At 49.7% G+C, this 14,031-nt stretch overlaps 2 protein-coding genes across 6 annotated transcripts; one reads left to right on the top strand and one right to left on the bottom strand.

The window, feature by feature from the left end:
* Nucleotides 1-4,240: 4,240 nt before the first annotated feature.
* TYW3 (tRNA-yW synthesizing protein 3 homolog) lies at nucleotides 4,241-7,498 on the bottom strand. The gene is made up of 5 exons (XM_031604445.2): nucleotides 7,211-7,498; nucleotides 6,585-6,683; nucleotides 5,827-5,898; nucleotides 5,378-5,511; nucleotides 4,241-4,613 (listed from the first exon to the last, which is right to left on the bottom strand). The coding sequence occupies exons 1-5, from the start codon at nucleotides 7,457-7,459 to the stop codon at nucleotides 4,391-4,393; spliced, it is 777 nt and encodes a 258-aa protein (XP_031460305.2). The 5' UTR covers nucleotides 7,460-7,498; the 3' UTR covers nucleotides 4,241-4,390.
* A 48-nt stretch (nucleotides 7,499-7,546) lies between these two features.
* CRYZ (crystallin zeta) lies at nucleotides 7,547-13,818 on the top strand. Of its 5 annotated transcripts, none has more exons than XM_090146862.1 (9): nucleotides 7,547-7,624; nucleotides 7,988-8,112; nucleotides 8,436-8,588; nucleotides 9,176-9,339; nucleotides 9,986-10,037; nucleotides 11,594-11,743; nucleotides 12,051-12,152; nucleotides 12,242-12,337; nucleotides 12,585-13,818. In XM_090146862.1, the coding sequence occupies exons 2-9, from the start codon at nucleotides 7,996-7,998 to the stop codon at nucleotides 12,744-12,746; spliced, it is 996 nt and encodes a 331-aa protein (XP_090002988.1). In that variant the 5' UTR covers nucleotides 7,547-7,624; nucleotides 7,988-7,995; the 3' UTR covers nucleotides 12,747-13,818. The 5 variants fall into 5 exon arrangements, with proteins under 5 accessions (XP_090002988.1, XP_031460289.1, XP_090002989.1 ...); XM_031604429.2 differs by lacking the exon at nucleotides 7,547-7,624 and adding an exon at nucleotides 7,657-7,812; XM_031604436.2 differs by lacking the exon at nucleotides 7,547-7,624 and adding an exon at nucleotides 7,662-7,807.
* The last annotated feature ends 213 nt before the right edge of the window (nucleotides 13,819-14,031 follow it).

The raw sequence follows: 14,031 nt of genomic DNA, 5'->3' as shown, positions 1-14,031 counted from the left end.
GCTGTCCGGGATGCGGTGGGAGCGCGGATCCCTCCTTCATAGCGAACGTTGGGAATAAAGCGACGGCAGAGAAATACGCCGGATAGAAACATCGTCTGTTCATTTAGATGTAAGCGAGCTACGGCTGCGGAGAGCCTCAATTTAGAGTTTCAGTACCATTTATGACACGAATGGCGAGTCAGACCGCATACATTTCTAGTATCAAAATTACAAGAGCCATAAGCACGATCTTTCCTAGAGCTGCCTGTGCCCTTAATGTAGGACGGAAAGTCGCGTGTTCAGCCGTACCGCGAAAATGCACAGAAGCCCCGAACTCTGAGCGTGCTGGGAGGGGGCTCGGCCTCCGACAGCAAAGCGGCCGCGGGCTCCAGGCGGGCGGCGGGCACGGGCGGGGGGCTGCGCAGGGCCGGGAACCGCCGGGCGGCTCCCGAGCGCGGCTCCGAGCTGACCGCGGCCCTGCGGCCCTGCGGCTCCCGCTATCGGGAATCCGCCGCTGGGAGGCCGAGGAACGTCGGCACGCGGGGATCGTGTTTACACTTCTCCGACACGCGCGGATGCCGCTCTGCAGCGCGCCGTGCTGAGCGTCAGCTCGCGGACCCGCAGCCCTCGGGGCGGCCCAGCGCCCAGCGCAGCCCAGCGGTGCTCTGAAAAGCTCCCGGAGAACAAAGTAGCAAAACGGACACCTGTCAGATCCGCTGAACAGATGCTGCGTGACTCGCACCGTGTTAAAATACTGCGAAATTATACGTGAAAGGTGCCGAATTAGAGAGAAGGGAAAGCCCGTCCCGTCACACGTGGAGCGGACGGCTCCGTCTGTGAACGGCGCGCGGCTCTCGTTCGGGGCCGCCCGGCACCTCTCGGCTGCTCGGGACGAGGCGTTCCCCGAGCCGGGATCAGCGCCGTCCGCGGTGGGAGCGCTGTGGAGGTGGCCGTGCGGGGCACGACGGTGTCACAACGGAACGGCCGCGGGGCGGGTTTGGGGGACCCGTCCCCGAAGTACCTCGTTTTGTAACTGCGGAGTGCGCTCACAGTGCGCTGCAAGGAACTTTCACTATTCGATGAAGGTTCCGCAGCAGTTGAGAGAGATGTGCTTCTATTTGTCGTGGTGCCATGCAGAAAATGAAAAGAAAGAAAGATTTTTTTTTTTCTGTGTAAGATTGAATGAAGTATTGTACTTGCTTAGTTACTCTAAATGCACTGCAGCCAGAGAACAGAACAAACGCTTTTGTCTAATTTCTGTGTGGAATTCGGACATTACTCTGTTTTAAAACGGAGCCCAGGACGATTTGGTTCCGATGTCCCCAGGCTGTCCCTGCTCACACCGCTGCCGCAGTCGGGCAGCACTCCTAGAGGGCTTTGCTTGCGTTTGGTCAGAACAAATTAAGCGGGCAGCTGAGAAGAATTGTGCACGTGATTATTGCATTATTATCTGTTTTCTGAAGACTCAGAAATTCCCTTTCAGAGTTGTTGCTGTTGTTGTTAACGCACCGTGCGCTGCAGCGTTACTGTGTGCATTGCGTTCAGCTGACGGTAGAGCGGAGTTAAACCTCCTCCTTAGTACCACATTTTGTCAAATCCTATTGCCGGGATATTGTGAAGCCGTTGTGTATTTCCAGAAAATGAAAGTGCTGATGTCCTGCTAAGTTCCAGCGCACGGTGTACTTACTAGAACAAGTTGTTACAGTATTTTTCTAAGGGACTACCGCGTTTTGTAGCTGCACGTCGTTGAGCGCACAGCGCGGGGCAGCTCCAAGCAGAGCTCACGGGAGCGGCGCCCGAGAGCTGAGCGGTGCGGTGCCTCAGCGCGGGGTTTCACCGCACATCGCCTCCCGCAGCACAGCGCCCGGGGCTGCGTGAGGAATGGGGCGAAGGAACGCGTCTGCTTGCTCAGAAACAGCGCAACGCGAAGCGTCCTTAGGAACGTTCAGATGTTTTAAGAAGGAAAAGTAAACGAGGAACGTGGACTGAAGATACCCTTTCGTTAACAGAGAGGCCTCGCGCACTTACATACGGCAAGGATTTGCCGACGGTTGGAAGCTCTTTGCTTATCGGTGACTCCATCCCTATACGCGCGGGCGGTGCGGGCGGTGCCGCTCTTTGTGTGCCGCGCGGTGCCGCTGAGCGCTGCGTTACACCGCAACGGGGCGGAGTGCGGGCGCGGGGAACCCCGGGCCGGAGGGATCGCGGCGCTGCGCGGGGCGGGGATGCGGGCGGCAGTGCGGGCCGGAGCGCGTCTGTGGGGAGGCCGGCAGTCAGAAAAGCCTTGTGCACATTGGTCAAAGCTTTAGGCGTTTGAAATGATTCCCCGCTCTACTCAGATTCACGCGATTGTTCGGTTTTGTTGTTGTAGGGCCTTGGATTACCGGTTTGTTTAGTTATTTCATGAAGTTCCTAACAACGTCCAATAACCGGCGCTAATAATTAACAGCAGTAATTAAGGCGCACTTTGTCGGTTAAGAGACCCTACCGCCCTCTGGACTCGGGACGACTGTAGGGGGAATGCGGGATGGCACCGGACATCGCTCCGGACACCACCGCGTCTCCGAGCCCCGGCCCCGCGCCCGCAGCGGAGCCGCACGATGAGCGGTGCCCCATCCGTGCGGTTCTGTGCCCCGCAGAGCGCTCAGAGCTCGCTCAGATTTTTCAACGCACGTTTCGAGAACGCGGCACGGCAGAACGCTGGGAACAGTTCGCGTTCGTTAACCGGCGCTTAGCGTCGGATCCGCTCCGGGGGCTCCGCTCGAACTCCCCCGCGGAGGTTTCCGCCCCGCGCCGCTCTGCGCAAACGTGACCGTGCGGAGCTGCGGGGCCGGGCCGAACTGCGCCGTGCCTCGTCGAGCCGGGCCGGGCCGTACCGCGGCGGCTGCTCAGACCTTCCAGCCTCGCCGAGCTCCGGTATCACGCCGGCGCGTGTACGCGGGCTGACGGGAACGCGCAGCAGCCCCGGCTCCGGGAGCCCGTCGTGGAGGGGCTCCCGCGGTACGTGAACACCTTACAGGCTTGACAGCTGACCGAGCCGACGTCCACTCGATTCTTCGGGTTCATCATCCCCGCAGGACATCGGCGCTTCGTCCCTTCGGCCCCGAACGCAAGCCGTACCCAAGGTCCCGGCTGCCATCGTTCATCTCCTGCGCGCAGCCGACAGCCACGGGCAGCACCTCTGCCTGTGCCGCTGCCCGAGGTGCAGCCCGCGGTCGGAGCCCCACCGCTCCACGACCCCCAGCGCGGCCCCCGAGCGCGGAGCGGCACCACGCGGCACGCATCCGTTGGTTTTGGCAAGCTGCTGCTGGACGCAGCGCTTTGAGAATCTATTCAAAGCCCTCAATTACTTTTCCCTTCGGCTCCTACATATGATGCCAATGTTTTACAGTGGAATTAAAACGTTCTCAACTAATAGGTTTATGTAATAGAAACAAGTACCTGACCTACCTCGTGAGCTAGGAATCACTGCACCAAATGCTTCCCTCCTCCCAGTCCTGCAAGCCATAAAGCTCCTAACTCACTGCTGCTGAGATTTACAAGTTCCTCATTTTTTTTTCCTACACAATAAACTACCGTATGCACTGACTTTTCCAGTGCTACAGTACAGGAATATACAAACTATAGCACCATCTGAAGCCCGTTAGTGTCATCTGGGTGACCTCCTGCCTATAGCTGGGACTGGAGCTGTGTCCAGCCCCCAGAAACACCTCTGTGAGGTATGAACCACCAGCATGATGCTGGCTGCAAGTTGCAAAGAAAACTACCATTCAGCATCCGCTGCTGTGGAAGTGCACGTGACAGTGTGGCTGCAGCCTGAGCAGTGAGGCCAGGAAAGCAGCACAACCTGCTGCCCAGTGCCAGGGTAAGGAAGAGGCCCAGAGCTGCCGCAGGTACTTCTGTGGTTTTCTGTTCTCCATGCTGTAGCTCCATGCTGTAGCTCTGCTGACACAGTGGCTCCATGCTGTTCTGAAAAGGCCCTCTGCACTGCTGCACATAGTTTGACAACTCTCCTTCAGGGATTAAAAGCTTCAAGGATAACAACCCTGGTTTTATAGCTTCTCCACAGGCCTCACCCCAGCAGTGAAAGGGGAATGCTTCACAGGGAACGTGGCCAGTGGCTGCAGCAAAGCAGTGACCTCTGTGACAGCCGACCTACACAGTAACTGTTAATGCAACAGCGCTGTTAGAAACAAAGAAAACAACCTAAAACATTGAGGTTCTGTTCTCCATGCTTCTGTGGCCTTAAACCTGTTCACAATTCTGATTAATTAACTTGTGTTCTTTATTTTTTTTTTCCTCCTGGTAATGCCCAGCAGTGTTACTACTTAGAACAGAGCAATATTTGTATCTCTTATAAAGAGCACCACATGCATTGTCCAGTTTGCCATTTGCCTTTCAGTGGCAGAGTCTATAGCGTGATTCCAGCAAAAATATCAAGGCTGCCTTCTGGGTCATCCCCAGGCTCCAACTCCTCGTTATGACCCTCTGGAGAGGGGAGAACATCCTGCTCTCGGGCAGTCTTCCTTTTCCTTCTGCGAACATAGACAGCATGAACCTGCCCTGTGTCTGTGGAGGGCGAGCTGCTCACACCACCCGCTGCTTCCAGGGCTGCCTCCAAGTGCTTGTAGAACCTAGGAAAGAGCCATGCAGTTATTTCTGTTCTTGCTCAGGATCTGAAAAACTACTCTGAGAAATGAATGCTTCTGTGATACAATCAAAACATATTAAGAAAACCTTTACTAACATTGCAACAGTCTAGTCAGTTCAGGAAGAAAATTAGAAATATGTATAAATGTGTCCTTGTGTACAACATGCCACTTCTCTTGGTAATGCTTGTGGATTAGAAGTCAATCAGTTGATAGATATACTTGTGTCCCATTAAGACTCAGTTCATCTCACATTTGCACAATGGCACTGGGGTCAGGTGCAAGTTGGTCTTAGAACCCTCTGTGCTCTTTGGCTTTTCTGCCTATTTTGTTCCTTGCCTGAAAAGAACCATAAAGACTCCTGGAATGTATAACTTTCAACACTACAGTACTTTTACAGTTTCCACACTAATATTTCACTTTGGGAAACTACACAAAGCATGTAGTGGATTGAAGCATGCACTGCAATCTGAATACTGAAATGGTTCCTGAATTAGATCAGCAAGTGCTGCTGTTATCATCAGATAAATTCTACTCGGCAGCAAACACAGCCAGCAAACTCATGTTGGTTACAGGTTTCTGCTTCAATAGTTTATAGCCTTCTGAACTTAAGAAAAATTAATAAAAATTGTAATTTGGACTTCTGGGGTATGTTCTTTTAATTTATTTTTCTTTTTACATAACATTTCCTATGCATTTTTCACTTTCAGATTTAAATATCATGGATAGGATTGGTGTTAGCAACAAACCTGTCAATCCTCGTTGCATTTTCTTCCATTTTCTGATTAGCCACATGCACCAGAAATTCAATATATTCGTCAGAGACCATCAGTTTCCCCATGTGGGTCAATGGAACTTCCAAGCAATGAGCGCTCCGGACAGCCTGAAATAACACAAGCAAGGATTTCCCTAAAATAAGTTCTTTTTAAAAAAAGAATTATCATTATTTTAAATCTTATGAAGGTTATTTAGGTAATACGAGCAATTCATTGCAGGGAGAAAACAAACAAATAAAATAATCAAAGTGACACCCACACAATTGCTTGGCTTGCTGACAGCTGAAGCAGAACACTACTCTGCACTGCATGCCTCATGACAGCTGTGTTTCACACTACAATTCAGACTGGTGCTCTTAAATAGTTGAGGCATGAATGAAGCATTCTTTTACATTCCTTATAGGTAAGTGATAAGTACTTACCATCATGATTTTTCCTCCTCTGCCAACTGTAATGCCAGAGTTCTTGAACCCAGACTCAATCGCCACTGAATGCTGCAGAACAAATAAATGTCTTTAACAAGCTGCATACACTTTCATAGCAAGAAGTAATTTCCCCTAATGAATGCAGTAACAGTTCAACCATTTAAATGGTTTTGAGAACAAACCCACATCATATCACAAATTTTGGTTGGTTTTCAAAGAACTGCAGTCGATGGCCTGTCTGATCCCAACCCATCAGTCCAGACAGGACTCCTGTCTCTCCTGGCACTGTCTGACTGTGATGATAGATGGTCACACAACACTTTCATAGGTAAAACTTCAGCAGTGCAGTAAGAGCAGCCAACCAACTCTCTTCTCCATGAACGCAGGAAGAAAACCAATCATGCACTGCTCTCCAGAGTCATTCTGGAACAGCAGAAGGCAGAGACACTGCTCTGAAATGCCAGAACCAGACCAGCAGCAATGTCTGAAAACCCACCAGTGAGCTACTGGGAGCAAACCCAGACTCACCAGCTAAAAGCCTGCTTCCAATGAGGCTACACTGGAGGTTGTTCTCTAAAAAGTATATCAAAAAAGTACATAATGTAAATTGAACACCGTGTTTGCTCCATCAGCTCTTAGTGCCCCAGTCATTAAACGCATCTGGGGCTGCTTTCAAGCGCTGGAGCTGCCCCAGGAGCCACAACTCCTGCATGTCACAGAACAGCCAGGTCAGGTTGTGCTTGCTGTGATTTTACCAGCAGCTGTGCGTCCTGCAGCTCCTGGCACAGCACATGGAGCACAAAGGGCTCAAACTTGAACACGACGTTGCCGGTGGCATTTTCCAATGCTGCCATCTGAAAAACACACAGTGTTTCAGTTAGAACTGAAAATACGTGCTGTGAGTACCGAAGCTGTGAGAAGATCATCAATGCAGCAGGTGTGATACAAGTGAACCTGTTCTTCCGGCCGCTTTCAACTTTCCATTGCTCGTAACAACAATCAGTCCACAGGTTGATGCCTGTCATCCCATAAAAAAACCCTCCTTCGTTGCACAACTCAGGGATTTCCCCAGGCCATCGGCCCGCCCGGCACCAGCGAGGCGTTTTTTGGGATCGCTTCGCCCCGGATCCCTGCCGGGCTCCCAGCACCGCCGATTCGCTGCGCGGATCCCCGCGGCTCCATCGCTCCGCGCCGCTCCCGCCGTCCCTTCCGCGAAGTTCCGCCGCGGCTCCGCGCCCCGCCGAGAGCGGCAGGGCTCCGCGCTCCCCCGGCAGCCGCCGTCCCCGAGGCTCCCCTGGCGGCCCATCGCGCCGCTCGCCCCGCACGAGGTTCGGGAAGCGCAGCCCCAGCCGCACGCCGCCCCGCCCCGCGCCCTCCTCACCACGTCGGCGCAGCCGCACGGCTCGTGCACCACCAGCAGCCACCGGCAGCGCCGCTTCGGGATCCCGGCGCTCAGCGCGGCGCCGCCCTCCGCCAGCACGAGGCGCCCCGAGCAGGAGCTGGTGGTGCAGAACGGCGCGCGCCCGTTCAGCAGCCGCACCACGCCCGCCACGCGCTCGTCCAGCGCGCCCCGCCGGCTGCAGTCCTGGCGCGCCAAGCGCTGCGCCTTCCAGCGCCCGAACGCCGCCATCGGGTGGCGCCCAACCCCGCGCGCCTACGGCGGCCGCGTCGCCGCTCCGACGGGCGCCCGAGAGGGACAAACCTCTGCGCGCGCGAAGGGCTCGGCGTGCCGCCGAATCCCGCGCCGCCGAATCCCGCCCCGCGCTGATCCCGCCCCCGGCCGCGGGTCGCGGAGGTGCGGGTTTGGGCGGGACGGGCTTCTGCTGCTTTTCTGACTGTCGCTTTAAGAGCGAGCGGAAGAGGGGCGTCACGGGGTTTCGTTGCCGCTTGGCGGTGCGTGACAGCGCTCAGAGTCCGTTTGGCAGCGCCGCGCACGCCGTTGTTCCCGCAGCGCCTCCGCCCGCCCCGCGCAAACCTCGTGAGGTCCTCGGGGTCAGGGGGATCTTGGGCGGTTTTGGGGTTCGGTTCTTTTTGTGCCCGGGAGCGGGGCTGAGCTCGATCTTCTGCTTGAGAAGAGGTGGTTTCGTTTCTTTCTTTTGACGGTGTAAAATAAAGTATGAAGTCAGTGTATCATTATTATATTTGCGTTCATTTCCAGGGGTTCCGATGGCCGCGGTGGCCGCAAGGGGCGCGATGAGGGCGGTCCGGGTGTTTGAGTTCGGGGGTCCCGAGGTGCTGAGGCTGCAGGCCGATGTTCCCATCCCCGCCCCGAAGGACACGCAGGTCGGTGAGCGCTGAGCCCGGGCAGCCCTGCGAGCGCAGCCACGTGCGGAGCAGCTCTGCCCCTCCCGGCTCGGTAGCTGCTGTCGGCCCGTTTGCACGCCCTGGCCGTGGCATTTAACACGTGCGTGGGTTTCTGCTCTGTTACGTTGGCTACAGGTTGCTCGTAAAGGATTCTGTAATGGGGCTGGAGTGCAGCACCGGCTGTTTATCTCAGCTTCGGCTCAGTGCTGCTTTGCTGCTCGGTTGAAATGCTGTGATGCTGCGCTGTGAATTCTAAGTTTAAACCTTTTAAAACGCTACTTAACAAATGTAATTCTTTTCAGGTGTTAATTAAGGTCCACGCCTGTGGGGTAAACCCTGTGGAGACTTACATCCGTTCTGGGAATTACGCTAGAATACCGGCTTTGCCTTATACCCCCGGCTCCGATGTGGCTGGTGTGATCGAGAGCGTTGGGGAAGGCGTGACTGCATTCAAGGTACATCGCGGCGCTTTAACTCCTTGTGGTTGCAGAGCCGAGCAGCGCGTCGTGCTGGGCGCTGCCGCTCTGTGAGCAGGGCTGGCTGTGTGCCGGGGTCCAGCGGCGGGGCGAGGTGTGCCGGCACAGCAGCGCCGGGTCCTCCAGACCTGCGATGGCTGGCTGAGCGGTCGCTACTGAAGAACAGATATTGGTTACCTCAGGGTATATATAGTAAGAGCGTGGCTTTTTTCCCACACTAAACAAAAATGATTTTTTCTTGTTGTGTTTGGGATCTGGGTGCAGTTCTCTGATGTTGAGATTCATTGAGGTTAATAGTAATGGGGCCGTAGGTTCGTGTGTCACACTGTGGAGAGGAGGCTGTATGCTCATAGAACTTGAATCTAAGTATGTGAAATTCTATGGTTTGTGTTGGGTGCATTGATTGTATGCAGTAGCATTTACAAAAATCTTCTCTGTGGCAAAGATAATTGTTTATTTTTTAATGGGAAAGCTTTTAGGAAGAGACCAAACTTGTTCTTAATGTATATTAAAGAAGGAAGTAAGGGAAATCATTAATTTCTCTGTTTTATTTCCCTGCTCTCTAGAAAGGTGACAGGGTTTTTACCTCTGCTACGCTCTCTGGAGGATATGCAGATTATGCAGTTGCTGAAGCTAATACAGTCTTTCCTTTGTCGGATAAGTTGAATTTCAGTCAAGGAGCAGCGATTGCAATACCCTACTTCACTGCTTACCGTGCTCTTTTTCTGAAGTAAGCTGCCAAATTAAAGCTTGTGCATTTTGCTATTGAACTTTTAAAATACTGAAGCCAGTGTTTTCATTGTCCTGTTAAATGAGGGAACGTGGAGACATCGTTGCGTGGAAAGACTTCAGTTACATGTGCCATGCTGTTAGAACAGTAAAATAACTTGTAAGCTACTGACAGCATTTACCTGGGAAGATAAATATTAAGAGAACAGACCTCAAAAGGCTGCTTTAGTACATATCATGTAATAAATGCTGCAGCACTGTACAAGGAGTAAGAGCCAGAGTTGTGCATCAGCTGGAGGAGATGGAAGATGTGGAAGTCTGGTCTAGCTTGGTGGAGGAGGTGATTAAAACTAGTGTGGTTACTAGTTTTAATGAAGATCAGTAACAGGGGGAGACCTTGAATTGAGGTGAATACCAGGATGTTGACTTGCTGCTTGTTGCATGTTGATGTAACTGCATGTTACTTAAATTCATAAATGATGTGGTTTATTTTGTTTTCCTGTTTTTTCAAAGAGAATGTCTGTACTTACTTAGCCATAACATGAATTGAGAATAATACTGTGTGTAAGATAAGATTTGATACGGTGCTATGTAGTGGTTATGTGTTGTAATCATCATGCCAATATTGTATGCCTTTTTTTCTTCAGAGGGCATGCCAAAGCAGGGGAAAGCGTACTAATTCATGGTGCAAGTGGAGGTGTAAGTATTCTGAAAAGGCAAGTTATTAAAAATGGGGTTTTCTGTCCTTGTGTCTGCCTTTTTTTCCTCTGTTCTGTGATTTCTCCTTACATCTATATCAATAAATCAATTAACAAAAAATAAGTCTTTCTTCGAACACCTTAAGATACTTGTTTTCCTTAAGCAAAAATCTTGTTATCCCAAGTAACCCTGAAACTACGTGAGGGATCCAGTAAGGCCCCTTGTGCAGAGGGTTCTGTGATAAATACGTTGCTGCAGTTGGAAGGTGAGCCAGAAGCTGTATGTTAAAGGTAATAGCAAGAAGCTGTGATTTTTGATTATCTGCAAGATGTTCTCAGTTCTTTGAAAAGCAATCACTAGTAGGTAGCAACTTTGCATTGCCTACCAGCTAACAGCTGCTTCTCAAGGAGAGATTCTGGAGTAATCAGTTCATGGCTGAACACTCCTTAAAATTGCACATCTGGTTTGCTTTGGTGTTATGTGACGAAACTTCAGATGACTTCTCTGTCAGATAAAGTTCAAGTTTATCCCATCTCTCATACTCTGCATCTTCAGCTTCTGCTGATGGACAGACAGCTGCCATCAACTGGCAAACTTTTATGAACTGCTTGTCAGACACCAAAACGTTGATGATGACAGTCTCACTGGGAAAGCATTCTCATTCTAAGATACTAAATTGACATTCAGTATTATAGCAACTTTTTTTTTTTTTCCCCATAGGATAAACACAGTGTTTCTGCAGTTGCTTAGTTTATGTGCCTCTTGAAAAGATGTACTGGCTTTGATTTGTTGAAGAAAATAGTGCAAATCTGTTTTTCTATGGCGCTGTAACCTTTGTGGTGGGAATATTTACAAAAGCAGTGAGATAGACGTACAGGGATGAAGCACTTGCTGCAGTGAAAAGATCTTTGTTGCATCTTTTCTTCTAAGTCATGCTGTTTTCCATAATTATTTTAAAAAACGTATATTCTTTTGAATATTTATCTGAGGATCAGTCTGGCTGTGAAGTATTTCTGTTATGTCTCATGGGCTCCAAAGCCAGCTTTTTCTGAAGGCATCCCTTACCTCTAAACAGTGCAAAGCTGATAGAAGATCCTGAGAATTCAGTGTCCAAGACACCATCAGGTCTGTGAGGGGTGCAGAAGTAGTGCTAGTAAGGTGGTGCCTGCAGGTTTTCTTTGCAGCATACGGTGCTGGTATCAGTAGCAGGTGATTCTGTGAAGAGTCTTCTTGTCTGTATGTTGAGTATTACTTGGACCAGTTTTAACAGATGAGCAACTTTATATGTGGATTCACAGCAAATGCTGATGGCTGTTAAACAAGCATCAAACAAAAACAACGCAAAGACACAGAACTTCACTATGCCAGTGGAAACATCCTTTCCTTTTTTTAATAATATTGGGGTATCTTTAAGATCCAAATTAATTACTGTAGCTGAAGAAATACATGACAAGGCGAACTTTAAGAAATAGTTAAGTTCCAATTGGTAAAGGTGTCAAATTTAAAATGCAAAGAGTTGTTTTTGTTGTTTTGATTTCCTCCTCTTTCCCCCTCAGGTGGGAATAGCAGCATGTCAGATTGCCAGAGCTTATGGCTTAAAGGTTTTGGGCACAGCAGGAACTGAGGAGGGTATGAACATTGTTCTGAGAAATGGTGCTCACCAAGCGTTTAATCACAGAGAAGCTAATTATCTTGACAAAATTAAGGTAAGTACATACAGGGTCTAGCTCATGCAGCATATCTCTATTAACTTAAAAAAAAAAAAAAAAAAGTGAACACTTGTTTGTGGAAAGTTTTAAAAACAAATTTATGCAGTGGCATTTCAGAACATCCCAGTTTGATGGTTTTCCTAATTCAGAACCTGTACATTTGCCAATGGCTATCAGCCTTACCACAAAGTCTGTATGTAAAAAGCAATCAGCTGCCAGAGGCATGCTTTCAGTAGTATATGAAATATGCAGCAGCACCAAAACACTAAGTGAAGTAACTTTATATGTATTACATTCTGGGTAGGAATATACCAAGATGCAAGGAGTCAATATAATAGTAGAAATGCTCTCCAACGTCAATCTGGCTGCTGACTTACATCTGCTGTCCCATGCAGGAAGGGTGATGGTACGTATTTTCTGCCACTTGGGTTTGCATGGTTAACTGTGCAATTTGACAGTGAGAACTTAAACTCTCTTTTGACGTGGCTCTAACAGGTTGTGGGCTGCAGAGGTCCCATTGAGATAAATCCCAGAGACACCATGAACAAAGAGTCCAGCATAATTGGAGTTGGTCGGTTTCTTGAAACTGAGGTATGAAAATAACATTTTTTTTCTTTTAAAGATTTCTTCGGTGATCTTTTCCTGTTGAAATAGTTTGTCTGTGTTAAAAACAGGAGTGAAAGCATAATTTGACTGCAGGGACTTTGCGTATGAGTTCCTTTACGCCATAAAATGCTTTTGGGTTGTAAACATTGATTTAACACTGGTGGAAATGGTTCATACTTCTCTAAAACACAAAGACTTCGTGGTGGTAAATGCTGTCTTTTATTCCCTGTAGGAGGAGAGGCGTGAATGTGCGAAGGCAGTCCTTGATGGCATGGAGTCTGGCTGGCTGAAGCCAGTCGTGGGCCCCGAGTACCCCCTGCAGGAAGTAGCTAAGGCTCATGAGGACATTATTCACAGCACTGGTGCTCGAGGAAAGATGGTCCTCCTGCCATAAATATTTCTCCATCTACTTTATACCTGTTCTAACCGCACCTTTGCTTACATGATTCATTGAAATTTTTTTTATAAAATGCATTTTTAATCAGGTTTCAGGAGAACAGCAAGTGCTAGCTTACATTAGTTAGTTATGCTGATTCATTAGCAGTGTTTTCTTTTTGTACAAGCAATGTTGGGCGAAATTTATGGTGATTTTTGTAACTTTTTTTGGCTGATGTGGAAATAAGAACTGCACTGGTTTGACACTGTGATGGAAAACTGGTGTTGGGGAATGTGGTATCTCAGCTGGAATCTGATAGAAAGCACTACTTGAAGTTGTAGTGAGGGCACTGGGAAGCTGTAAGCAGTGCAGAATGAAGCCTGCTTACTGAGCAGATGGACAAAGGTATGAAACCAATGGTACACATCTAACTAGGGCTGTAAGTTCATTAGCCACAAAACTTGTTTCATTCATCTTTTGTCACAGAATTTGCTTGGAATCAAAGCTCTTTTTGTCAAGATAGTTCACTTTCTAAGTAAAAAATGGCCAAAGAATCTCTCAAATATGAACTACCTGAAGGCAGAGGCAGTTCTGTTTTGCTGTTCCTGACTCAGTGCCTAAGCTGGCAGCACCCCAGTTAATGCCAAGAGTAACTGGAGCTGCGTGCAGCATATTTGCTGCTTTGCAACCAATCATGCTGGCAGAAGCCGTTGATTTCTTGATGGTATGTGGCTGTCGGAGCAATTCCAGGTCTTCCTGTGATCCATATTAAGTTTAAAGTCACATGAATCACTGGCTGTAATGAGGAGAAACACGGGTCTGTGCTGCTTTCGTGGGTAACTGCAATTCATGTTATTTCATGACTGGCTGTGTGTGCATTGTTCCAAATACAGCAATCCAAACCCAATGCCTGGACTCGTTAGGAGTCGTTGCTTTGCACAGCGGTGCAGCTCTGTGCGCAGGGTGACGGCTTCGCTCCCCGCCATTTTCTGAGCTGTGATTTCTCTGAGCAGGCGCTCATTTCTACTGATATTTGCTGAATCCAAACTGAGAAAATAGTCGGCAAAATCTTTTGGAGCATCCGGACTTCTGTGCTACTGAAGAAGCGCTGAGGCAGGAGAGGCCCCACGTCGCTGTCTTTAGGACTTGCTCAGATTTGTTCTGGCGCTCAGTGACGGCTGGTGGGAGCCACGCAGATACGGGGGTGTCACAGGACGCAGCTGTTGTACGAACTCCGGATCAACGTCTGCCAGCCACAGCCTGAAACGGGCGCTGGGCAGGGCGCGTTTCCAGCGTGGGTTTG

The sequence above is a fragment of the Phasianus colchicus genome, chromosome 9 (genome assembly GCF_987193195.1).
Source record: "Phasianus colchicus chromosome 9, bPhaCol1.hap1.1, whole genome shotgun sequence".
Taxonomy (NCBI): domain Eukaryota; kingdom Metazoa; phylum Chordata; class Aves; order Galliformes; family Phasianidae; genus Phasianus; species Phasianus colchicus.
Note: the sequence above shows the minus strand (reverse complement) of the source record. Positions and strands in the feature narration are given on the sequence as shown.